Source organism: Mandrillus leucophaeus, unplaced genomic scaffold (assembly GCF_000951045.1).
Source record: "Mandrillus leucophaeus isolate KB7577 unplaced genomic scaffold, Mleu.le_1.0 Scaffold191, whole genome shotgun sequence".
In the NCBI taxonomy this organism is placed as follows: Eukaryota; Metazoa; Chordata; class Mammalia; order Primates; family Cercopithecidae; genus Mandrillus; species Mandrillus leucophaeus.
In genome coordinates this window covers 2,785,111-2,813,053 of record NW_012101932.1, presented here as the reverse complement: position 1 = coordinate 2,813,053, position 27,943 = coordinate 2,785,111, and the positions used below count along the sequence as shown (strand labels likewise).

At 34.3% G+C, this 27,943-nt stretch overlaps 1 protein-coding gene across 3 annotated transcripts in view; it reads left to right on the top strand.

Annotated features, from left to right (window-relative positions):
* FAT4 (FAT atypical cadherin 4) overlaps positions 1-27,943 on the top strand; it is a 204,101-nt gene that overhangs the window by 84,259 nt on the left and 91,899 nt on the right. For all 3 annotated transcript variants that reach the window (XM_011978240.1, XM_011978239.1, XM_011978238.1), the window contains exons 2-6: positions 1,833-1,964; positions 9,778-10,039; positions 11,334-11,684; positions 17,734-18,656; positions 19,298-19,472. In XM_011978240.1, the coding sequence (XP_011833630.1) occupies positions 1,833-1,964; positions 9,778-10,039; positions 11,334-11,684; positions 17,734-18,656; positions 19,298-19,472 (1,843 nt within the window). The remainder of the gene's footprint in view (positions 1-1,832; positions 1,965-9,777; positions 10,040-11,333; positions 11,685-17,733; positions 18,657-19,297; positions 19,473-27,943) is intronic.

The following is a 27,943-nucleotide window of genomic DNA, read 5'->3' as shown; positions in this document are numbered from 1 at the left end:
GTGTGTGTGTATATATATATGTGTATGTATATGTGTGTATTTCAAAGCTCTTCCCACATGAAAACCCAATGTACATTCAGTGTGTACCAGTTGAAACTGTATGTGAGACTAGAATTCTGATTTCTAAAATACCTTTTCTCAAAGCCTTTTTCTGGTTCTAAGGAGCTTCCGGATCTGTCCTAATAGCTTGAAAACTAAGATCTTGATATTTTATAGAATACTTCACTCTGTGCCAGAAACTGTGTTAAGCATTTTCTTTACCTATATCATCAAGGTTTAGTCTTCATAAAATACTCTAGGACACTTATTATTATACTAATTTTAAAAGGATGTACTGAGGCTAAGAGAAATTAAGTACCCGAGTTCATCCAGCTAATAAGTGTCAGACAGGAATTTGAAGTCTGGTCTCTCTGATTCTAAAACCCATGATATTTACATCCCTGCACGGAAGTTGGAAATGCATCTTATAGGCTGCAGTTGTAGTCATTGTGAGTATTTCCTTAAAGGAAATGATGTCTACAATTGTTGCTAGCCAAAATCACAAGTGTCAGATTTCTAACTGCTGGGACTTGCCTGTCTTCACCATTCTCTGGACTCATTTGAGCCATTTGTTTTATGATCCACTCTTCTACTAAAAGGTGGAACTAGAGGTATAACAATTATTTACTACTTAATTTTATATATTGTTTTCTGGGGTTTTCTATTTTTATCAATTGCTTATTTATTTATGTGTCTAGCTCTCATATATTTCCCATTCATTCCTTTTCAGAGAATGATGACAGTCCTACTTACTGCCTCTCCCTTTCCCATAGCTTCCATTCTTCCTGGGAAAGGAGAAATCAGAATTATTTTGCTCTCCCCACTTCCTTCAGATTCATCCTCATCACTCATCACTGATGGAGTTTTTATAGCATAACTATAAAAGATGACACTTTATCCTATGAAAAACAGGCCCTGGTTATATCCTAGCTAAATGGATGGGTGGGTTTTTCTCCATGACTTAATTTTGTTATCCAACTGGGAAGACTGTAGTTTTATTAGCAGCTGTCTTTCCCCTTTTCTTACCAGAAATTGAGCTATTAGCACCTAACTCAAAAGAGAAAATACAGAGTTTGAAGTTACTATTTTAGACTTCACAGATCCTTTCTTCTAAACATTTTTTCTTAGGTGAGGAAACAAATAACTCTGGCTAGGGTCTTTTAAACAAAGCTGTTAATATCTGCAACCTGTATCCACATGACACCTGAAAGAAATGATGGCTTAGCTTTAGTTGCAAATAGAAAGTGCTGATATGAGTGGAAATGCAAAGAAAAGATGTATTTTTCTTCCCCTAAAGGTTGAGGATGGACTTTAAAGGGGGAAATTCTGAGTGATTCTTAAACAACATGTGAACTTCTTTATTTCCCCCAGACATTAGTTGCCAGTATGTAAACATTTCGGCAAGAAATTTTACACCACCTCCTCTGTGTGTCAGACAGTATTTAATGGTTGAATGACAGACAGTGCTGAGCCTTGGCAGTTCCATAGTGATGTACAAATCCTGGGATTAAAATGGCAGTTAACCAGTGGACCTTTTCTAGAATAAACTCCATGGCCACTATTTAAAATCAGTTACTTATCAACAAGACAGACGATTTTTATTTCGACTTTATGTTTTCCTGTAAAGATTTCACAGTTTTTTCCTAGGAGTAGTTTCTGTTGTTTGGATGTTAGATGCAAAGGTTCTGATTCATTTCGGCAGTCTTAATTGCATGGATTCCTGGCAGTCACTTTAATTGGTATTTTGCAGACACGTGGGAGTCATTCACACATTGTTTCCTTTTTCTTTGTAGGTAGAAATAACACTTCAGGATATCAATGACAATCCACCAGTATTTCCAACGGACATGCTGGATCTCACTGTAGAGGAGAACATTGGCGATGGCTCTAAGATTATGCAGCTGACAGCCATGGATGCTGATGAGGTAGCTCGAGCGTGTCTCTGAATTTGGGAAACTTAGTAGTGCAGTGATTTATCAAATTTCTAGGATATGTTGACTACTTTTATTGCCCAATAATTAAGGTTAAGCATGTGTGCTCCTTTCCAAAGAACATTACTTCTTGAAATGTAACATAAAAATGTTAAAAAAGAGATTACTATCAAGAGGTAATTTTCCTCTGATCAGCAATCCACAACTCACTTACTTGCTGCTTGTACTTTAGGTTTCCTAGCCAAATTATCTTTTTCTTTAATAATAAAAATATCTAAAGACGTATCTCTATTTTATGCCTTTATTATTCCCCTTTGCTATCTTATAGCAGCTAAGGTTTGATTTTTATTTCATTTGTAATTGTTAAAAGCAAATGACGTAAAATTACAGAATTTTAAAGTTTAGATTACTATTTTCTATATTTATATATTAAGTTCAGCTATGTAATTATGTTTCAAATGGCATGGAAACAAATAATGTGTGATTTATATTTTTTCTTATGAAAAAACTCCATAGCTTATTTTCTTCTTAGTGGGTAAAGAGTTTAATTAATGTTCTGGAGTTTAGGAAAGAGGAATAACTTTCCAGACACCAGTATCTCCTTACCTCTTTCCCCTTAAGCCAAGCGCAACACAGAACAGAGAATTTAATTTTCTTCTTCTCATCTAAACTCAGAAATATCAGAAAATTGATTCTTGGCATACAAATAAGCACTTTATAAATGTATTTCTGTGACCTTAAAAATGTAAATAAACAAATAATAGAATAATTTTAACTGCCAGTACAGAAATGTAATGACTTAGTCATTTATAAAGTTTGCCAAAATCCAGCTATTACAGATGAACAAAATAAAGCATAGACATTTAGGTAATTGCAATTTGCTATTAGAAAAGGTATGATGTTTTATGTTTAGTACATTCTACTCAATTTTACAATGTGAAGTTCACACTTATTTCAGATTTAGCTAGCTTTGAAAGAGTTGTCTGACTTAATATTTCTATTATTCATAGATATGTGATGTCATTAGCCATAATTCAGTAAATATTTCATTCTCTTAAAGTTTATCATTGATAATATACATTTTGATTTTTCAATTCATAAAATTTCACTAACTCTCATTTGAAAATAGCAGCAATAACAAAAAAACTCATGCAATTGGCAGAAGACAATTGGCATCAAATAATTGAAATTGTAATGGCTATTTTGTTGGTTATACTCTCTGCAGGAACAGAGCAAATAAAACACATTTATTTGAAGTGATTTATTCTAATAACTTTACAATAATAAAGTAATAATCATGTTAATTATAATAGATATTCAAATGGGATGGCTATTTACTCCATGGAATATTTTAATTAGAGTGGGATTATTCAATAGGAGTTACAGGAATAACAGGTAAAATTGTATTTGGAAATTTAGTTGTTTTAATCATCATACTGCTCTCTTAAGAAATTGTTATTTCAGAGATTCCAACATTCAACCCTTTTAATACTATTCTCTTGATACTGTTATAATTTTATTTCCCTCCCAATATTTTCTCTCTAAGAACATTTCAAGTAAGTTATTAGTATAAATGCAGTACTGCCAGCATTCTTATTTTTCTCCATCTGACTTTCGTGTGTGTGTTTGTTTATGTGTGCACACACTTGCATTGCCTTCAAGTTCATCTTTTAAGCTATGTTTACATTTATGATGAGACTAGAGGAAGCCTAGGAAGGTCCTTATACCTCTAGGTATTTAGACCAACACTTGTTTTTGTGAATTTTTATTTTATTTCTACTTAGCTTTGCTTTTTAAGTTTAAAAAAAAAATGTAAGTAACCATGCAGGTGTTATCACTTAGACATCCTAGTTAAGAAAAATACAGAATGTAAAGTGATGATAGCTAGGATATATAAGAAGTACTTTTGAGATGAGACAGAGTGGGGAATTAGGGCCAGAAAAGTGTGAGGCTATAACGTTGGAATAAACAAGAGAAATGGAGGAAAGGCTGTTAGCAATTCAAGGGTAGAGAGGGATGCTGACAATATGTATGAGGTGTGACTGTGCCTGAAGGCATAAAAATCACCACATTCTTGTAACTAGATTTGTTTGTGTGTGAGTGTAGAAAGGCAGAAAGTATGGAAGGGAGTAACTAGGTGCACCTACAACATGAAAGGAAAGGGGGGCATTTTAGTAAAACTACAACTGTTGTTTTTTAAAGAAAAAACTCACAACGCTGTGTTCCTTCTTAAATGCATTTTCCTTTAAACAATTTAATAATGTTTTAATAACTACTGACTGACTATAACTCTTGACATGAGGAACTCACATGTCTTTGGTTCCATGTTAAGTAGAATGGCTGCGTATGTCATTTAGAATTTTGGGCCGTTTTCTTTTTGTTGTTGCTTTTAGTTGCTTATAATAAATATTAATACTTTTAGATAAACCTTTGTTCTATTTTCTACTTTGTTCTCAACTCCTTACCTCTTAGCAGAATTTGGAGAAAATATTTAAAATATTTTCTCTCTTTTCAAATCCTGGCTCTGTTTTCTTTCTTCATCTAGTTTGAGTAAGACTCAAGATTATGTAGGTCATCAGCCAATTGTGTAGACTTTTAAAAATTATTTACATACTTTTCATTAATTACTTTTCCTAACATATAAGTGTTAGTATGCTATAGGAACTCTTGTAGGGCACTGTAGAATAAAGCCTGGGTAAAGGAATTACAATTTTATAAAACAACATTTACATGTTGAACTTAATTTAGATACCATTTGAAACGTGTTGGATCAAGATTTACATGTTTCAGAAGCACACAACTCTGTTTGTCTCTTGTTCTTTTACGAACAGAATTATGCTAGTAATGGGCCAGGAAAATCAAACTTTGCTCCGTAGTACCATATATGTTTTTGAAAATACTATTTAAGGTTCTAATATGTATTTGAAATTTATGACTGTTTACTTTTAGAATTCCTTCCATGTGCTTTTGTGTCTGTGGTTCGTCAGGAGAGCAGAATATTTTTAACCAGCATTATTTCCACTGTACTGCAGCTGGAACATGATACTTGTTTCTTGTTTTGTTGCTGATATGGCATATTTTGAATATTAAGTAAATAGACCTTTCAAAAGACCTAATTAAATCATTACTCTTGGCCAGACATTTTCAGACATTCACTAGTATTATGAATTCACCACATCAGCTGATTTTGAATATGAAAAAGATTGTTTTTTTATCAACACAGTCTGGTGTGTTTACCTCTTTTCAGAAAAATTATTACAATTTTAAGAATATTATTATTTATTACAGCCCTTTTGTAGACAGGGAATTTCTACATATCAAACCATTTTTGTAATAGCATTAAATAGGTTTGTGTTTCTTTGCTTTACCTTAATTTCCAAGTACTTACTATTTTCATGGGTCAGAATTGAATGTAGCTACTTCCATACCTCACCCACTTTACTAAAATAATGGAATTCCTCGTGAAACAGAATAAATAGTACAGAGTGTGGTCAGATTAGAAGTCTCACATTCTTATGGAATGTTTTTGTTAAACCAGAAAATTACAATAAATATGTTAGGTATTCAATGTACACCTGAATATACAAGGTAAATGTGGGTAATATCTTAGACTCAGCTGTCCATTACTAAATTTAAATGTGCTTTGAGGCATTCATTTTACTAAATGTTAAGACTGGCCTGAAGAATGCAGTACAAACTAACACTAAATATAGAGGGAATATTTTTGCTTTAGACTCTTAGATATCATCTCCTTGAATGGCGTGAACCAAGGAGGCGGCGCTTGCAGTGAGCCAAGATCGCGCCACTGCCCTCCAATCTGGGCGATAGAGTGAGATCAAAAAAAAAAAAAAAAAAAAGGAAAAAAGAAATCATCTCCTTATATGTTTGATCATGAAGGAAAAAATGTATGTAAGCCATGATGGAAAAAAGATGTATGGAAACTGTGGATGCCATAATCCCCCAGTGTGTCAGCTTTACATGCCTATACGCTCCAAACTTACCTTCTTCCTAATATTCTCCCTGAGAGCTCTGAGTCTTAATATTTTAATAAATACATTCTTAGAGGTTAATTATAATAAATGGTATATTTGTTTTAGGTAAGTATATTAAATTAAAGAGTCATTTTTGAAGTCAACAATTCCAGCACTACTTATACCTCAGTGTCAAGGTCAATAATAACATATAATAGGAAATCCAATACCATAGTTTCCCATGGATATATAGCAACTCTAGTTATATTTTGATTCCAATTATTCATTTGCAGAAGTCTAAGTTATCAAATACATTTAAGCCATCATGTTTCTCTTATAAGAAAATAGTAAGAATAAGAATAAAATAACAACTATCCTTATCCTGTGCTTACTATTTGTCAAGGTTGGTTCTAGGTTTTTAAAATATATATTAACTAAATTAACCTCTAAAACAATCCTTTTTGGCAGGTAATATTATCATCCCAGTGTACAGATGAGGAAACATGGGCTTGGAGAGGTTAAGTATGTGGTCCAGTGCCACGTGACTAATAAATGGAGCACAGTTTCAACCCCAAAAGTATGGCCCCAGAGCATCCTATCTCAATCAGCACAGGGTATAATTTAACTCAGAATTTTGATTGTAATATACAGAGTTAAGAAATATCTCTCTTCCTTCTTCCTCTGCTGATCCTTGCTTCTCTTATTTCTTCCCATTCCTTCACCATCCTTATTCAGTCCTAATAAGGGTGTTCCTATCTCTATCTCTTCTAATTTAATTTCTGAACAACTCTTGTGGGTTCAACTGACACCCACATTCACATATCTGAAATGACCTTCAGATATTCTTCTTAAACCTCATTCTAAAATCTCTAATTGCCAGCTAACCATTTCTATGAAGCTATCCTTTAATCCCTAAATACACTGCAAATAAAATTTAACTTCATATTTATCCTGCATCAAAGCAGGTCCTATTCTTGAAATGTCCTCAGTAAGAGTACTCTCTTAATTCCCAAAGTAACTTGAAATTTAAAAAGACTTTTTTTTTTCTTTTTTGCTTTTACTTTGCATATGGGGTTGTTAAAAAAGTGAGAATATATATGGAAATGTTGAGCAAATGAGAAAGCTATTAGTATTATTTCTATTTTCAATAATCTGTCAAATTTTACTAATTTGTCCCATGTATTATGCTGAGTTAATCATGATTCAGAGTAAATTCTGGAGTGAGATGGCCAGGATTCCAATCCCTTAATTTCTTTTAAAATGGGCATTCTAATAGTGCTTACCTTGTTAGTTTGCCTTTAACAATTAAATTGATTAGTGCCCTGGAATTGATGTGCTCAAAGTGGCATTTAGCATCTAGCAAACACTATGAATATTCTATTTTTCTCTCTGCCATCTCTAGTTCAGAATTTTGAGGGTCACAGCTCAAAGACCTGAGAGTACATAGGAAGTCACCCCTGTTTTCATTTTACAGAACAGGGACTTTCATTTTACAGAACAGTTTCACCAACTTGGGGGAAGTGAAGCCTCAATCCCTTGGGCCCAAACTGTATTCACACACTGCCTTCTCAGGCCTCTCCCTACACTAGTCCATACTGCAGTATCAATATCCTTAAAAGACTGCTTCCAATTAAAATAATATCGGGGTTCCTTGGCTGTAGAATTGAGGCAAAGTTGTGTTACATTTGGGGTTCTCAAAAATATACCTATACTCTAACATTTTAACTTGACTTCCTTTTTTTGTTCTACATTAAAATTGTCCACTCTAACACACTGTTCAGCAGTGAGTAAGCCAGGCACATGAATAGTGAAAGACTGCAAAATATTATATTCATTTGATATGCTTTTATTTTTATTTTATTGTGATAAGAACATTAATGTGAGATCTGCCCTTTTAAAAGATTTCTAAATGTACAATACAGTATTGTTAACTATAGGCACAATGTTGTACAGTAGATCTAGACATTATTCCTCTTGCGTAAGTGAAGATGTATATCCATGGCTTATAAACTCGTGATTTCTCCCTGCTGTCTGCCCTGGGAAACCACCATTCTACTCCTTGCTTCTATGTGTTTGACTATTTTAGATACTTCATATACATAAATATATATCATGCAGTATTTGTCCTTCTGTGACTATCTAGTGTAATATCCTTAAGGCTCTTCCATGTAGTCACATATGGCAGGATTTCCTTCTTTTTTGAGCCGAATAATATTCCCTTTTATGTATATACAGGTTGAGTATTTCTTATCTGAAATACTTGGGACCAGAAGTGTCTCAAATTCCTTTTTTTTTTTTTTTTTATTTTGGAAGTTGCATTATACATGCTGATTTAGCATCCCTAATCTGACATGTCAAAATCTGAAATGTTCCAACAGATATTTCCTTTGAACATCATATTGGCACTTGGAAATGTTTGGAATTTGGGCTTTTGGATTTTGAATTTTTTTTATTAGGGATGCTAAACCTATATCACCTTTTTAAATCCATTCATTTGTTAATGGCTATTTAGTTTGTTTCCGAATCATGACCATTGTGAAAAAAGGATTGCTGGATCATACAGTGATTCTATTTGTTATTTTTTTGAGGACCTCCATACTGTTTTCCACAACAGCTACATCATTTTGCATTCCCACCAATAGTGTACAAGGGTTCCAATTTCTCCACATCTTCACCAACACTTGTTTATTTGTTATGATAGCAGTTCCAACAGGTGTGAGGTGATTTCTCTTTGTGGTTTTGATTTGCATTTCCCTGATGATTAGTGACATTGAGTATTTTTTTATGTACTCATTGGCAATTTTTATGTATTCTTTATAAAGAAACACCTGTATAAGACCTTAGCCATTTTTTGATTGGATTACCAAACTTATAGCTATTGTGTTGTAGGACTTATTTATATATTTTGAAAATTAATCTTTTTATCAGATATACAGTTTGTAAATATTTTCTCACATCCCATAGATTGCCTTTTCATTTTCTTGACTGTTTAGAGAAACTTTAGTTTGATATACTTTCACTTGTCTACTTTTGCTTATGTTGCTTGTTTTGGGGATCACATATATGATATAATTGCCCAGGCTTCTTCTAGGAGTTCTATAGTTTCAGGCCTTAATTTTAAGTCTTTAATCCATTTTGAATTGATATTTGTGTATAATGTATATTTTCATTCTTTTGCATATGGATATCCAGTTTTCCCAACACCACTTATTGAAGTGACTATCCTTTCCCCATTATATATCCTTGGCACCCTTATGGAATATCAATTGACTATCATGCATGGATATATTTGTAGGCTTTCTGTTCTGTTCCATTTGTGTATATGTGTGTCTTTATGCCAGCACCATACTTTATTCATTACTGTAACTTTGTAGTATATTTTAAAATCAGGAAGCACGATACCTCTGTGTTTATCTTTCTCAAGATTGTTTTGGCTATTTAGGTTCTTTTGTGGTTTCATATGAATTTTCAAATTGCTTTACCTATTTCTATTAAAAATGCCATTAGAATTTTGATATAATTTGCATTGAATTTGTAAATTACATAGATAACATGGACATTTTAACAATATTAAGTCTTCCAATGCATGAACTTGGGATGTCTTTCCATTTGTTTTTATCTGTATTGATTTCTTTCAGCAATGGTTTGTAATTTGGGGCATACAAAGCTTTTACCACCTTAGTTGAGTTTATCTCTCATTACCTGTTTAAGTCTTATAATATCATATTAACTTAAAGACAAAAAGCCTTACTTTGTCAAATACGTGTTCAAAAGAAAATATAAGGAGCAATGCTTTTTTACTTCCAATAGCTCAGATGCTTGGTTTCTTTTTTTAGGGTGCAAATGCTCTCGTCACATACACTATCATTAGTGGAGCTGATGATAGTTTTCGCATTGACCCAGAATCCGGAGATCTGATAGCAACCAGGAGGTTGGACAGGGAACGCCGTTCCAAATATTCATTGCTAGTTCGTGCTGATGATGGTCTTCAGTCCTCAGACATGAGAATTAATATCACTGTCAGTGATGTGAATGACCACACACCCAAGTTTTCCAGACCCGTGTACTCTTTTGACATTCCAGAGGACACAATCCCTGGTAGGTAATGGGTCTCTTAAGTGTATTTTGCAAGGATCACCTTTGACCAAAATTGCATATTATGTTTTGGCTGATCTTAGGCAGTGATTAGTTTTTACTGTATACTAATAGTTATAAAAATATATGTGCTGGATTTTTGGATCTTTTCATTAATCATCTTTGGCAAAATTTCCAAGCAAATGGCTAGATTTTTTAGGAGGGATGAGGTTAGCCAAATATGTCTGAAAGTATTTGTGACATGGATTATTAATTTTTTGTCAACCACTGTTTTTGTGCTCTTTCTGCTTTAAAAATGTCTAATGTGATTTTGCTGCTATGTATAAAAAGAACAGCAAAAAAGATACATGAAAAACTGTGAATATTGATTCTAACACTCACTAGCTGTGTGATCAAAGGCAAGTTAATTCATTTCTCTTAATTTCAGTTATTTATCCTGTAAATGGAAACAGTAATCCCTGTTAGAGTTAAGGTAAAGGATAATTTAGAAAGTACATTGAGTTTGCTAACACAGGGCTTGGGTATTAGCAAATGCCCATTAAGTGTGATGAGAAACTGAATCTTTAATTATAATCTTGCTTCTTTGAACACATTATATTGTGATTTTTTTATTCTGAGTACTCAATATCCATGTTTCTGGTGTGTGTGTGTATGCTTCATTCTCATTGTTGGAAATTTTTATGTAAAATTAAAATTTTATTCTGAATTACATTTGGAATGATTATTCATGATAAGCCATACATTTTTGAAACTCCATTTGGCAAAGGAATTAAACATCTCTAGGGGATTCCTCCTACCTGCAGTTTTTTTCTTCACTCCCCGAGATACCTTTGTGCGTGTCCTTTATGGAAATCCCATCACACTTATTTCTTGCCTTAGTTATTGCAATGACCACATGAGTTCTAGAGTGGTAGCATCACGGCATAAGTCTATATATTTTTTTGGAATCCTCAGTTCCTGGCACTAGCAATATGCTACCTTAAATATTTATTGAATTCATCAGTATATTTATGGGTAGGTACTGCTAGATGGAAATGTAACGTCAGATGTATTAATAATTCCTCAGGAAATTTATGCTGAAACCTGAGGTCCACGGGATATCTGATATATCACATACTTTATTCAAATAGGGAAATGATAAAATATAAATCTGCAGAATGTAATGGTCACTGTATTTTCATAGCAGTTCTCTAGTTAAGATATTTTACCATACAAATACATTTTTTGGTCTCTTTCTATATGTTCTCTTAGTAATACTTCTTGCTTCCTTGATTTTATACTATTATTCTTTTGATAGGTTCTTTGGTAGCAGCCATTTTAGCCACGGATGATGACTCTGGTGTGAATGGAGAAATTACATATATTGTGAATGAAGATGATGAAGATGGCATCTTTTTCCTGAATCCCATTACTGGGGTCTTTAATTTGACTCGAGTATTAGATTATGAAGTACAGCAATATTATATCCTCACTGTTCGAGCAGAAGATGGTGGGGGACAATTTACTGCCATCAGAGTTTATTTCAATATTCTAGATGTAAATGATAATCCACCTATTTTCAGCTTGAATTCATACAGCACATCTTTAATGGAGAATCTACCTGTAGGATCTACTGTTCTTGGGTTTAATGTTACTGATGCAGATGATGGTATGTATTTTATTTAATATAATTTTAAAAATATCTATAAACTGTCATCAGATTTATATTACATTTATTTATTGTGTTGAGCCGTCACAAAAATGCGTTTTGTGAATATAGTTCCAAAGTTGAGGAATAGAATTATAACTGAACTATAGAGGATTTTAAAAATTAAGTACTTTATCAGTTAAATTATTATTTGTAACAGAAAACATACCTTTTATTGTTTTATAAACTTTATCTTATTTTTCCCCCTAAATGTAGGGTAGTGTTTCAATTTAGTAATGTAGAAGACATAAGGCCACTTTTTTTGAAGATTTTTGTTAGATAAATAAAAATATTTAAGTTTACATATATTATTTTAACTTGAAAAATGAAACCAAAGACTTAAATAAAAATGCTTACGAATGCAAAATCTAAGTTTCATATTTTTGACTGACAAATAGCTAACAATTTTTTTTTTTTTTTTTTTTGAGATGGAGTTTTGCTCTTGTTGCCCAGGCTGGAGTGCAATGATGCAATCTCAGCTCACTGCAACCTCCACCTTCCAGGTTCAAGCGATTCTCCTGCCTCAGCCTCCTGAGTAGCTAGGATTACAGGCATGCACCACCACGTCTGGCTAAGTTTGTGTTTTTAGTAGAGACGGGGTTTCTCCAGTTTGGTCAGGCTGATCTCGAACTCCTGACCTCAGGTGACCCACCTCCCTCAGCCTCGCAAAGTACTGGAATTACAGGCGTAAGCCACCGCACCCAGCCCAGCTAATAATATTTTAACCAGGTTTCATTTTAACACAGAAAGTCTCAGATCTGTTTAATTTATGCTAAATGATCAAGTTAAAATTTTGCATTAAATTTTTACTTTACATATGTTTGATTTGTGTTTATTGCAAAAGCAATTGGCAAACTTTATTTTAATAGCTGACTCCTTTGGCCTTTCTTCTAACACCTGTTTTGTAAGTACACACATTATATAATACAGCATTAGAGAAAACGTTGTATGGATTAGCAATCTTTAACTGAATTGTCTGGAAAATTAGTACTGTGTTTTCCCTTACATTGGATGCAACTAAATTGTCTTGTCAATATATAAAACAAAGGACAGTACTTTGAAGAGGAACTAGTTCTCTAGTGACAGGCATATCTATCTCAATTTAGAATTTCCTTATTCTTTTGACTTGGATGATTTGTGAAGTCTCAAAATACTATTCTATTTTAACATTCTATTCTATACTTAATTTCCTTTTCATAGTGTCTATAAATGGCACTTGGAACGATATGAGAAGCAAAAAGCACAGTATTTTATATATGTTTCAATAAGTAAAATGGGAAACATTTTCTTTAGAATTCATTGAGTAAGACCATTTTGAAGTTTCCTCCTCTAGTTCAAGTGCAGTTAAAATTGGACACAAAGATATATCTAAAATAGATGCAGCTGTAATGCTAGTACTAATACTATTACTACTACTATTGCTAGTAACAGTACTTTAATGTTAACGATGTTGATAATAATCTCAAGAACCGACATCTGTGAAGTGTTTTGCATGTACCCAGTCCTGGCCTAAGAACACTGCACACTCTGTTTTATGTACCTCATGCCAGGTCTGTGAATTGGCTCCAATTAGACATCTATATATAATTGAGGTTAATCTCTATTTTGGAGATTGACTTCTCTGTTAGTAGTTAGTTTACCTATTTCGTAGGTAAGAATATTTTCAAAGCCTATTATATATTCTTAAGTTGTTTGTCCTGTGACTGTGCTCAACTTTTCTATAGTGAAGAATTTTCCACCATGTTTCTTTGGATTTATTAGTTATGTATTAGAGACAATCCATTGTTTCATAGAATTGTATGGTTTCCTGGAATAAGTTTTATTTACCATCATAACTTAAAATATAGGGAAACTGGGAAGATACCAAAAATTTTAAAAGAAAAAGAAAAGAACTTTGCTTGTCAAAAACCTGCTGGAATATTCCATGCACGTGTAAGCACAGAAATCCATTGACCACTGACTCTAAGTCAGTTTTTGTGATATTTTTCCTTTAATTGCATTGAGTAAAAGTTTCAAGCAATATTTATTCATTGTTTTAGTTTGAATAATTTTATCAGTGTAATTTCCTGCACCTTGACCTAAAATATACGACACAATTCCTATTCTTTCTGAATTTCAAGGACAGTGATAAGGCTGTACAAGGGTAAGCTTGTTTGTAAAATTTTCCAGCTCAATTACACAAAAGAGTGTCAACTATTTCACAGACAATATTAGTCAGACATTTTTTAAAATAACAAATTAACAAATAAATCTCAATCTCTGATCAGAAGGTTCCAATGAGGCAATACTGTCATCTTTTTAGATGAAGACATTTTATATGAAAATAAATTTCACAAACTGTTATCTTTCTATGGATTCTCTCAGAGTTTAAAATTTAGCTTACATGATGATTTCATAAAAATAAATCAGATCTTTTACTGTTTTCACAAGAAAGGTAATACCTCTGTTAGCATCAAGACTACTATGCATATGGTATTACACTGAGGAAACTATTTAAATTGGAGCATCACAGAAATATTCTGGCTTTGATGGTTATTTTATTATCCTATAAATTCTTTATTCTTTAAATATTGGGAAGTCATATAAAAATGTTTTGCTAATAATACAATTGGAATTTTTGCTGAATAAATGTAGCTATATAATATTGGTGTACAATACACGCCACTGAGATTCATATATTCCAGTGATCCGATGACCTTGTTGAAACTGCTTTATAAAGATGGATGTTATTCAAAATACTTCTTTGTGTTGCAGCTGTGTGAAAAGTTGACAAATATTAGTTCTTTATAGAAATTAGAAGATGGCATTTATAGATTGTGAGTAAATGTACACATTTTATAGCATGAAACTATACACCTATACTTTAAAAATATATTTTAGTATTTATATATTTTTTATATATTTATAATATATATTTTATGTGCTGTGCTTCTTAGAACTAAATTATTCATGAGACTGAAATACTGTATATAGATATGTACATATCTATATAGTGTGTGTGTGTGTATGTATATATGACAAAACCATAAAACCATACGTATGCAATAAAACTGCCAGGAAGAATCATGTAACTAAATGACTTGGAGAACATTGAACACAAATGGTTCACAATGGGCTGTTTGAAGTTTAAAGATCTGTTGGGCCATTAAAGCCCACTAAATTTAAATTGAAACACTTATGGATAAAGTTTAGAATTCAAAACAATGTAAAAATAATAATGTTAAAATAATGTGTTTACTGTCTCATCATTCAGATATTTGTCACAAAAATAGGTTAAAATGGTTTAAGCTTAGTATTTTTCAGTATATTTCAAATATTCAGGGAGAAGTTTGAGTTTTGCTATGTCTGCATGTATTTTGTAGATGTGGTGTGTATGGCCAAATTCACTTTTTAGACATGTCAGAAACCAAAAGTTATTTTCTTTACAGTAAAGTAAATGTAGACAGATTCCATGACCTGTAATTGCAGCAATTAATTTTCAGTTCCTGAGATGAGAGCTACTTCTTCTATAATATGGCAATATTTTATGTAAAAATTGTTATATTTTTTAGTTTCATCAACAATAATTATCTTCAGTTTATTTTTGATGTTGTTACTTAATATATTTGTCATTATGTATTTGAACATAAAAGCAAATTTTTCTTTTGTTATACTTTTAATTAGTTTAAAATTTATTACTTCCCTTACCCATTCATCTACCAAACTTTTTGCATTTATAAAAGAGGCTGTTCTGCTGTTTACAGCAAGGCTATAAAATTTTGGGATCATGTTCTCTTTTTGCCTCTGCAATTTAGCTGTTTACTCAAGGAAGAAGCATACATGATGGACTAAGGATGTTCAGATACTTGATTTAATTGCTCCCATTCCTGTTGATTTGTGTAGAAATGTTAGGCCATGTAAAATGTCAGTATTTTTAATGTATTTTGATCTTAGATATGAAAGATTTTATATGCTTCTCTAGAATTAACTTCTATATCTCTGCTTGTTGGTATTTATTTTCATTCAGGTGTTTTCATAACTGCATTTCTCAATAATAATCATGTCCCCAAAAGAATAGGGATTCAATATTTACTGATGAACTTTTTCACAGGAAATGCAGAAAATTTTCTTAAAAAGTAACAGAAAGTAATTATGTATGTAGACATTAATAGAAACACACATATATGCAAAATTAAAAATAAATTGTATGTGTGTATATATAGATACTTGAATATATATATGTTATAATGTTTGAGTAAATATATACACACACAATATAATGTATATATGTATATTTATGTTGTAATGAAAGTCCTAAAAGCTCTCTCTCTCTCTCTCTCTCTATATATATATATATGAAGATAATGGAAATTTTTATCCTGTGAAGCCTGTGGAAGTTTAAGACAAGGGTTGAAATAGGCTGTTAACCTTGTTCTAGTCAGATTCTACAATTCTGTTTCTTTCCTGTGGGTGAATTGACCTCTGACACCTATTAGCTTTATTTATTCATATTTTTCCTGATTTTCAGACTCCTAAGTATTCTGAACTTTATAACCTCTTTGTTCACTTATGAGTAGTCTTAAGATTAAAAGCCACAACTCATAATGAGGGGGAAAAATAAACTACCTTTTCAATGATTTACTCATTGTTTATCCTAGAAATTTTTATTAATAAGTCATTTCCTGAAAGTTATATTCATAAATATTTTCCTATGTTTCAAATTAGGCGAAGGATATTAGAGACAGTAAAGTCACAGAATACGCGTAACTGTGGTGTTTGAAAACAATGAGTTCTACATAGTAGAAAATCTCATACTCAGGTTAAATTTAAATTCTTAAAGAACTTGATGAAGTTCGAAAAAAGGCAAAAGTTAACTGAAGTATTCATAGAATAATGAGAAAGAATTGTTTTTAAGAAAAGAGTAAAAGGGTGATTAAATTGTTCTAGACTTTTTCCAAAAATGAACATCACTTCTCATAGGCAGAATTCAGAAACCTGGATAGTTGAAATTAACATTAGAAATATAGAAGCTAATTGTAAATAATTCAGGTTAGTCAGTAGATATTTGCTAGTCCCAGAATATACATCTTTAGTAAAGATAGATTATCTACATGTACAGTATGTTTTTATCATACTATCCTGTAATTTTTCCAATGTCATTAGGATAAGATGCAAAAATGTACGTGTCATTACAGGCCAGAGAAGAAAACACCACTCAGGCAGAAACTGACTTCTTTCTGTTTTCACTGCTTATTTGTTATTTACCTTTCGTTACTAAAACAATAAGATGATGTATATGCCCCACATCATTTCTGTTATAAGAATCTCTGCAATCATTTTCTGAAATGAGGATTTAGAAACCATTTTTAAACTAAAAAATGACACATGATCCTAGGAAAAATCAACAGTATCTAAATACAGTCCAATAATATCATGAACATTTATATTTGAAAAACTTTATGTATAATTTTACTGCTAACAATTTCTCTAAAAATACTTTTTTGAAACATTAAATATGTTTAATAAAATTTGAAAGATAACTATTATCTCAAAGGTCATCACTTAGCTAGATGCTTAATAGGAATTAAGTATTTACTGATTTTGACACGAAATATAAAAGTACACTTACAGCATTCATGACTAATGCCATACATCAGAAAATTTTATTACCCTTTCTTGAAAATTGGTTCAGCCTCCCTAAATTATTGAATTTACAAATGTTTGGCTAATAGTATAATGTGTGGCACTGTTAGTGTTGGACAATCAAGAATTATATGATAGAAACAAGGAAATATACAGAAAAATATCTGCTCTCTGGAATATTTTTCTCCTCTTTACTTTTGTAATGTAACATGTCAACACCCTAGCAAATAGCAAGCAGTATATAGATCATTTGCTCACAGGATTTCCTAAAGTGTGTTTGGGTGCATGGTATATCAAACATGCCAAAATACTTGCCAAAAGTTTTGCCGTAGCTTGTTCTGCAATCAGCATATGTTTAAGATATTTTTTTTCTTCCCTTTAATTTCAGGCATCAACTCTCAATTGGCTTATAGCATTGCTTCAGGTGATAGTCTTGGACAGTTTACTGTTGACAAGAATGGTGTACTCAAAGTCCTAAAAGCTTTGGATCGGGAAAGTCAGTCCTTCTACAACTTGGTTGTTCAGGTGCATGACCTGCCACAGATTCCAGCCTCCAGATTCACAAGCACTGCTCAAGTCTCCATTATTTTGTTGGATGTAAATGATAACCCACCAACATTTCTTTCCCCTAAATTGACATACATTCCAGAAAATACACCTATTGATACTGTTGTTTTCAAAGCTCAAGCATCTGACCCAGATAGTGGCCCAAACAGCTATATTGAGTACACTCTGCTGAACCCTTTGGGAAACAAGTTCAGTATTGGGACCATTGATGGTGAAGTGAGGCTCACTGGAGAACTGGACAGAGAAGAGGTTTCTAATTATACTCTAACAGTGGTGGCTACAGACAAAGGTCAACCATCTCTCTCTTCATCTACAGAGGTTACAGTTATGGTACTTGACATCAATGATAACAACCCCATCTTTGCACAAACTTTGTATAAAGTGGAGATTAATGAAAACACACTTACTGGAACAGATATAATACAAGTGTTTGCAGCAGATGGAGATGAAGGCACAAATGGACAGGTTCGCTATGGCATTGTTAATGGTAATACCAATCAGGAATTTCGGATAGACTCTGTCACAGGTGCCATCACTGTTGCTAAACCTTTGGATAGAGAAAAGACCTCTACCTACCATTTAACTGTTCAGGCAACAGATCGAGGCAGCACACCGAGAACTGATACCTCCACGGTCAGCATTGTTCTACTGGATATTAATGACTTTGTTCCTGTATTTGAGCTATCTCCGTATTCTGTAAATGTCCCTGAGAATTTACGGACACTACCCAGAACAATTCTTCAGGTCAGTATATTTAAATAAAGCAAGTGTTGTCTTAATTATAAGACATATATTTGAAAACCTTCCCTCTTCTACAGTGTTTATGCTTCCCCTGTTCTCTCCTCATTCTCAACCAGAAATGCTCAATTGCAGATACAGCAAATTTTGAAAAGGAAAGGTTTATAAACATCATACCTAACAACCTCTTAATTTCCTCATCGATGAAACTATTGTGTTTTACTAGCTTTCTTTTGTGTATACTCATGTTTCACACATTTATGTATTTGTGTTTTTGAATTTTGTTCCACAAGGATAATATCTGTACATAGTAAAAAATAAAATGGTGGAAATGTTTGAAAAATTTGTTACAAATACTGCTCTACTCTTTTCCTTCATATATTTAACTACCTAGGTGAAACTGTTCTTAAAAATTTTTATGACGCCTTCCAAAAATGCTGTGCATTAGCTTTATGCATATTTTTACACAAATAGACTCGGATGATACATACTATAGTGTGCCATTTTTATTTTTTACTTGAAAATCTTAAAATATATCTTTGGAATCTCTTAACATGGTTTTACCTCGTTTTTTTTTAATGCAGGCATTTTATTTCATGAGATGCATTGTTTGTTTTACTCACATCATGATATGTACTATTCTCTAGGTGGTGGCAAGAGATGATGATCAAGGATCTAACAGCAAACTCTCATATGTTCTGTTTGGTGGTAATGAAGACAACGCTTTTACTCTCTCAGCCAGTGGAGAACTTGGAGTAACACAGAGTCTGGATAGGGAAACAAAAGAGCAGTTTGTCTTAATGATTACAGCTATAGATGGAGGTAAGTCCATTACAACCTTGTTCATTTGTAAATAATTTCTAGGCCAGGCACGGTGGCTCACGCCTGTAACCCCAGCACTTTGGGAGGCCGAGGTGGATGGATTACCTGAGATCAGGAGTTCAAGACCAGCCTGACCAACATGGTGAAACCCCATCACTACTAAAAATACAAACATTAGCTGGACATGGTAGTAGTGTAAGCCTGTAATCCCAGTTACTCAGGGGACTGAGGCAGGAGAATCACTTGAACCCAGGAGGCAGAGGTTGCAGTGAGCCGAGATCGTGCCACTGTTCTCCAGCCTGGGCAACAAGAACGAAACTCGTCTCAAAATAAATAAATTAATTAAATAATAATAATTTCTTCATAATATGAGTATGAAGTATTTTCTGTTTGCCATTAAATGAAATATTTGTTCACTTTTACTAATGCTTGAAATTCGGATTGCCTCTGTATTATTGATGGCACATAATTCACTTTATGACATTTATATATAAGTGACAAAGGCTAAAGATCGTTGCCACCTAAGCCCTATTCCCATAAAACAGAATGAATTCTTGCCCTATAAGCCGATTGAGTACCTCTGGATGTGACCTTATGCTCTACTTCCTGAGCCAGGAGTCATTTAAAGTACTTTAGCTTTGGAAACATTTAGATGGTTCCAACCACTTCTTCTCTTCTGATAGACATGGGTGAGTCAGTCTGTTAGGAGGAGCTTTCACTAGAAGGTGGCTCAGTGTTCAGCGAAGCATTGATCTAAATGTGCAGGCCGCTCAAGAACCAAGTCCTGGTTCCAGGGAGCCAAACTATAAGTTCCTGATGCCATCAGCCTGGAAAATCGGGATCGGGGGAAACCGGGACTTGGAATTATTAGTATAAGGATAAGTAACAGAAGTCTAACCCTAATTTCTATTAAATAAGAAATATGCAGATCAGATGTGTGAAGATTCTGCCCAATAGAGTAATGGAGGATCCTAAGTTGTGCAGGGTGAGCAATCAGATTATCAGTAACATTAGTATATATGGAAGCCTGTCACTCAAAGCTTTAAAAATGATACTGAAGACCATGATGGGAGGCACAAATGAGTTTCAGTGAGATTAGTATCCCAAGTCATGGTGTTTTGGCAACTCTAAAAATGAAAGCATTAATTAAACCTTGTTTCAAAGCACAGCTCTCTATGAGCACTGTTTTTCAAGTTGCTCTGAAATAGACTGGCATTTCTGAGGCCACTGGTGGATAAATACTCAGTTAGATGTCTGAAGTTCACTTGTTATGAGTGATACAGAAAACAGAAGTTGTAACGAAAGTTGAACTGGGTGACCTTGAAATTAATTCCCTTGGATACTCTTCATATGAATAACCACTTTTTTCAGGAGAATGTGAGTTTTAGACATCCGGTTTTAGAATCTACAGTTTAATCTTATTTTCCAAGAATGAGATCTTTGACAGAGGACTTAAAATACATATTCACTGTTTTGATTCAAAAGTCAAACTCATAGATGACATGAGAAATTTCAGAAAAATATGGCAGCTATTAGATCCCAGATGCAATGTTTTTCTCGAATCTGTAGTGTTCTAAGGACATGGAAAATATCAAAGTGTTTTTTTAAAAAAATTTGAGAGTTTAATTTTTTATCTCACAAATCACCTTTCCTTTGCATTTTTTTGAACTATTACCTTAGCCCAGAGATAGGTCAGTTTCATCAGTATGGCACGGATTGCAGTGGCAGCTTTTTAATCATGCAAACCACTAAATCTTTCAATGTGGGAGGGAGAAAACATTACCATTTAAACTATCATCATGTTTTTATTTACTGACTGCATGGTTACAAAGTAGCACATCTGGAAACTCTAACTACTCCTGTCTACTACTCCAATAAGCTACAACCACACTATCATGTGTGTGGTGCTAAAAGTTACATTACTAAATTACAAAACCAGAAGAGAGTATAATAATTATATCTCATTTTTCCTGTAGATAATTAAATTGCTAAACAGACTATAATTCCATTACTGATGATATGTTGCTTAGGTATAACTGAAAGTATGGATATTCAGCCTTCATTATGCATTACTTATTGTTATTTCTTCTAGAAAGATTTACTGTACCAAGTAGAAACTCATAGGAGGCTAACACATCCACTTGGTATAGTAATACAGGTACTGCTACAAGGTTTAAAGGAGAATTTGCTCTAAAGCAGTAATGTCATTCATATGGGTTAGGCATTCTATTCCTAAGTAGCCTTTCTTACTAGAGTTTGCCTTACTATTTTCTCATATGTGCAATAAATAAAATAATGTTTTAAATGGAGTAAGTAGCAGGAAATTATCAGGGAAACTAGAAGAGTATACTTTAAAAAATGAATTCAGATAGAAATGGAAGTATATCCTAGAGTTAAATACATAGACTTTATAGTTAAACCCCAGTTCACATCCTACCTCTGACATTCCCAGCTATATGACCTCCGACAACTTTCCTATTCCTTCATGTTTGTATCTATGATTGGAAATACTAATATCTATATGAAAGTTTGTTGATCAAATAGATAAAAGGAATCGCTTATTTTAGCTATTAATGTCAGTCAGCATGTTTGCTGGACATTTCAAGCTTAGTAAGGCCAAAGTAACACTTTTGACTTCTATTCACCTCCCTACCTTAAACGAATTGCTCTGTAGAGCATTTCACAATTGCTGAAGGCAAACCTTGTTATTATTCTTCATTCCTCTTCCTCTGTACACCATATCCAACAAATTCATTAACAAGTAGACTCAGCTGCAAAAATGTCCAAAATTGTCCTGAATGTATCCACTTTTCTTTACCTCCAATACTACCTCCTTAGTCTAAGCTAGGGGTAGTATGATAGCTTGCTAACTGCCTATCTTTTCTCCTGCATGGTGCGTTTTCCAACAGACAACACATGAACATTTAAAACTATAAATTAGATCATCATACCCCATCTCTTGCATAGAGACCCCGCAATGATTTCTAAGAATAAAATTTAAATGTCTTACCATTGACTACATGGGATTAAATAACCTAGTCTCTGTCAGTTTATCTGAACCCCTCCACCACCGCCAGTTGCCACCTTTATTTTGAGCCAGTGCCATGCACTGGCCCCAGCTCACCCTTTGTCTCCTCTCAGTTCTGCATTTAGTATCATCACCTTGTTAGATTGCAATTGGCCTATGTGGAAGTATTTTACACCATGGAAATCAGTAAATGCTTTGAATCTAGTTGGCCTGTTTCTTGAAAGCAGTTGCTAAATGTTTACTGCATACTGTCAATGCCAACCAATCAATCAGGCTTCCTTAACAATGCCAACCTTTCTGCCATGTTGGCCTTTTGCACTTGTAGTTCTGTTTGCCTGGAATTTTCTACTCTACAGCCAGCTGTTTGGTTTGGTTTGGTGGGGGAGAGGGGCATTTATGACATGGTCATTTTTTCATTATTTTAGATAAAATGTCAACTTCTCAGAGAGGACTTATCTGACCAGCAGTGTTATGTTTGCCGTTGCCCTCTCCCCAGGGTCACTCTATCAACTTACCTCTTTGTGATTTCTTAACACAAATTCCTATCTAAAATTGTATTCTTCTACCTAAAATATATGAGTATATAGAGTTCGTTTACCTTATCCATCTCTATCAGATTTCCAGAGAAAGTGAAATTCCTAAGTCTTATTCAAAATGGGATTCTCAGAAACACTTAGAAAAGGACCTGCAACATAATAGGTGCTTAATAAATATTTGTTGAATGAGTAAGTTATATTTGTTGAATAATGATAGTTATCTGAAAGACAAACTATTATTTTAATATGTAACTGTTATTTATATTTATTTAACATACTCATATTTAGTTTGTTGTTATATATTCATTGTTTGCAGATTTTTTAAAAGAATCTTCCAAAAGAAAAAAGTGCAAATCATTTTTAACTCATGGCTGAAATTCCAGAATTTTTTGCTACATTGGCTGTGGTCATTCAAATTGACCTCTGTTTTGAAAATCAGCACAAGTGTTTAAGACTTTGTGGTGTTTAGTGTGATGTGACAAATTGCAGTCATATGTAAGGACCCAGTGAAGCATTTTATGGGTTTAATTCAGTTTCAAGTGCTTAAAATACTGCTTGGGCTGTATTCTCATGACTTTCTCCTGAACCTTCTGGCTCTGATTCAATTCTGTTATCTATTAGATGTTTCTAGACAGGTCTTATTGCTACTCTCTGCTTTACTGTCCACTTTTTCTTAGTCTGGCTCATAAGATTTAATTGAAAACCTGCATGAGCAGAAACTACATGCTTTTGAATAGTTTTCGTTCTTTTTGTTTGTTTGTTTTGGAGACGGAGTCTCGCTCTGTTGCCCAGGCTGGTGTGTAGTGGCGTGATCTTGGCTCACTGCAACCTCTACCTCCTGGATTCAAGCAATTCTCCTGCCTCAGTCTCCCAAGTAACTGGGACACACCGCCATGCCTGGCTAATTTTTTTGGTATTTTAGTAGAGACAGGATTTCACCATGTTGCCCAGGCTGGTCTCGAACTCCTGAGCACAGGCAATCCACCTGCCTTGCCCTCCTAAAGTGCTAGGTGTGAGCCACTGCGCCTGGCCTGAATAGTTTTATCATTCGACAGCTCTTTTGTACCTGGGCTTCCCAAAGCAAACAATTGTGAATCTTTCATATCTCCCTAATATCTAAGTACCCTCTAAGCACAAGTGGCAGTTGATTTCACATAGCTTAAATATAAGAGCCCATCATTTCACATCAACTTAATATGAAAAATTTGCTTGTTTTAAATTTTATTATGGAAATTTTGGTGTTCGCATAAATTATTCCAACAGATATATATTTATTCAAGTAATTTGTCCAGACCTTTTAGAACTTTTTTAACTCAAGATGAGATTATGCCCTCAAAAATAAATTTAAATGCTGTGAGGCGTTAATATCTGCCACTACTCTTTCAGGGAACTGAATTAGTGTGCAAGAGAGCAGTAAAACAAACTGGTATGACAGTTTCGGGATGCTACAGTTATATTCAGTGTATATTTTGGAGGAGTTTTTAAACAAAGCTACATATGAAAAAATTCTAAGTTAGAGAAATCGGACATTAAGTGATGATTTTTTTTGGCCAAGAGGTTTCTTGGAGATGAGCCAGTCCACTTCCTTTATTTTCCAGATAAGAAAATTGAAGCCTGGGTTAGATAAGCAGTGTGCTAGAACTTGCAGACCCAGGTAGTGGCAAAGTCAAGTATAATATTTAGAATTTCTGGCTTTCAACTAAATTCTTGCTCATCCATATCATATGTATTACATATTTTTAAGGAAATCAGGATATTCCTTAAAACATATTGCTAACTCTCACTATGACATAAACTTATAAAAATGCAATTTTAAACATCTTTTTTAATACTTTATTTATTTCACTTCAATAAATGAAACATTCAACTGCTATTTTTCTTTCCCTAAATAAATAAATGTTTGAAAACATTTTTAAGTGAAGCCAAATTAAGTGGAATCAGTAATTTTAAATATTGGTATTTTGAAAATAAGCTTAAATTTAGACATTGTTTAAATTTAATTGTTAAATAAAGAAGATAGAATTTGTTAGGCTTTATGCCTAGAAGATGATAATATTGGTAATTATCACTGCCAGTTATCATTTTGCATTAATTAAAATCAAACTATGATGCTAATTTAATGCACTTTATAAATAAGTTCTTATTACAGTTAACGATATGGTTTGCCTGTGTCCCCACCAAATCTCATCTTGAATTGTGATTCCCATAATCCCTGTATGTCATGGGAGGAACCTGGTGGGAAGTTATTGAATCATGGGGGCAGTTACCTCCGTGCTGTTCTCTTGATAGTGAGTGAATTCTTACGAGATCTAATGGTTTTACAAGGGGCTTTTCCCCCTTTGGTCAGCACTTCTCTCTCCTGTCACCATGTGAAGAAAGATGTGATTGCTTCCCCCTCTGCTGTGATTGTAAGTTTCCTGAGGCCTTCTCAGCCATGCCGAACTGTAGGTCAATTAATCCTCTTTCCTTTGTAAATTACCCAGTCTTGGGTATGTCTTTATTAGCAGCATGAAAGCAGATTAATACAGGTTACTGATATCGTAGAGTAGGGCACTGCTATAAAAATACCCAAAAATGTGGAAGTGACTTTGGAGTTGGGTAACCAGCAGAGATGTGAACAGTTTGGAGGGCTCAGAATAAGAGAGAAAAATGTTGGAAAGTTTGGAACTTCCTACAGACTTTTTGAATGGCTTTGACCAAAATGCTGAGGTGGTATGGAAAATGAAGTCCAGTCTGAGGTGGTCACAGATGGAGATGAGGAACTTCTTGGAAACTAGAGCAAAGGTCACCCTTGCTACGCAAAGCGACTGGCGGCATTTTGCCCCTGCCCTAGAGATCTGTGGAACTTTGAACTTGAGAGAGATGATTTAAAGTAACTGGCAGAAGAAATTTCTAAATGACAACGTATTTAAGATGAAGCAGAGCATAAAAGTTTGGAAAATTTGCAGCCTGACATTGCAATATAAGAGAAAAACCCATGTTCTGGGGGAGAAATTCAAGCCCACTGCAGAAATTTGCATAGGTAACCAGGAGCCAAATGATAATCACAAAGACAGTGGGGAAAATGTCTCCAAGGCATATCAGAGACCTTCTCCACAGCCTCTCCCATCACAGGCCAGGAGGCCTCGGAGGAAAAAAATGGTTTCCTTGGGTGGCCCTAGGGCACCACTGCTGTGTACAACCTAGGGAGGTGTTACCCCGCATCCCAGTCGCTCTAGCTGTGGCTAAAAGGGGCCAAGGTTCAGCTCAGGCTGTTGCTTCAGAGGGTACAAACCCCAGGCCTTGGAAGTTTCCACATGGTGTTGAGCCTGCAAGTGCACAGAGGTCAAGAAGTGACGTTTGGAAACCTCTGCCTAAATTTCAGAGTATGTATGGAAACACCTGGATGTCCAGGCAGAAGTTTAATCAAGGGCAGAGCCTTCATGGAGAACCTCTGCTAGAGCAGTGTGAAAGGGAAATGTCGGGTTGGAGCCCCCACACAGAGTCCCCACTGGGGCATTGCCTCATGGAGCTGTGAGAAGAAGGCCATGCAGCTGGAAAAGCTGTAGGCACTCACCATCAGCCCATGAAGGCAGCTGGGAGTGGGGCTGTACCCTGCAAAGCCACAGGGACAGAGCTGCCCAAGACTATAGGAGCCCACATCTTGCATCAGCGTACCCTGGATGTGAGACATGGAGTCAAAGGAGATCAATTGGACCTTTAAGCCTTATCTGTTCCGCTGAATTTTAGACTTTTGGGGGCCTGTAGCCCCTTTGTTTTTGCCAATTTTTCCCATTTGGAATGGGTATATTTACCCGATGCCTGCCCCCCTTTATATCTATGAAATAACTATTTTGCTTTTGATTTTACAGGCTCATGGGTAGAAGGGATGTACCTTTTCTCAGATGAGACTTTGGACTTGGACTTTTGAGTTAATGCTGAGATAAGTTAAGACTTTGGGAGACTCTTGGAAAGGCATGATTGTGTTTTGAAATGTGAGGACATGAGATTTGAGAGGGGCCAGGGACAGAATGATATGGTTTGACTGTGTGCCCACCCCAATCTCATCTTGAATTGTAGTTCCCTTAATCCCCACATGTCCTGAGAGGGACATAGTGGGAGATAATTAAATCATGGGGGCAGTTACCTCCATGCTGTTCTCCTAATAGTGAGTGAGTTCTCAGGAGATGTGATGGTTTTATGAGGGCTTCACCCCACTTCACTCTGCACATCTCATTCTTCTCTCTCCTGCTGCCTTGTGAATAACGACATGTTTGCTTCTGCTTCTGCCATGATTAAAAATTTCTTGAGGCCTCCCCAGCTCTGAGTAATTGTGAGTTAACTAAGCCTCTTTCCTTTATAAATTGCCCAGTACCAGGTATGTCATTATAGCAGTGTGAGAACAGATTAACACAGTCAGTGATACTGTTACACTTCTGTGGGCTTATTGATATTTAACAATTCTCTCTTTTTTTTGATACATCTAAAATAAATTTATACTTATATATATATGGGACAGGATTTTTTAATATATTATTAATCTAACATGGACTGTCTTTTATTTCTTTATTTTAATTTTTTTATTATACTTTATGTTCTACAGTACAAGTGCACAATGTGCAGGTTTGTTACATATATATACATGTGTGATGTTGGTGTGCTGCACCCATTAACTCATCATTTACATTATATCTCCGAATACTATCCCACAACAGGCCCCCATGTGTGACATTCCCCTTCTTGTGTCCAAGTGTTCTCATTGTTCAATTCCCACCCATGAGTGAGAACATGCGGTGTTTGGTTTTCTGTTCTTGCGATAGTTTGCTGAGAATGATGATTTCCAGCTGCATCCATGTCCCTGCAAAGGACATGAACTCATCTTTTTTATGGCTGCATAATATTCCATGGAGTATATGTGCACATTATCT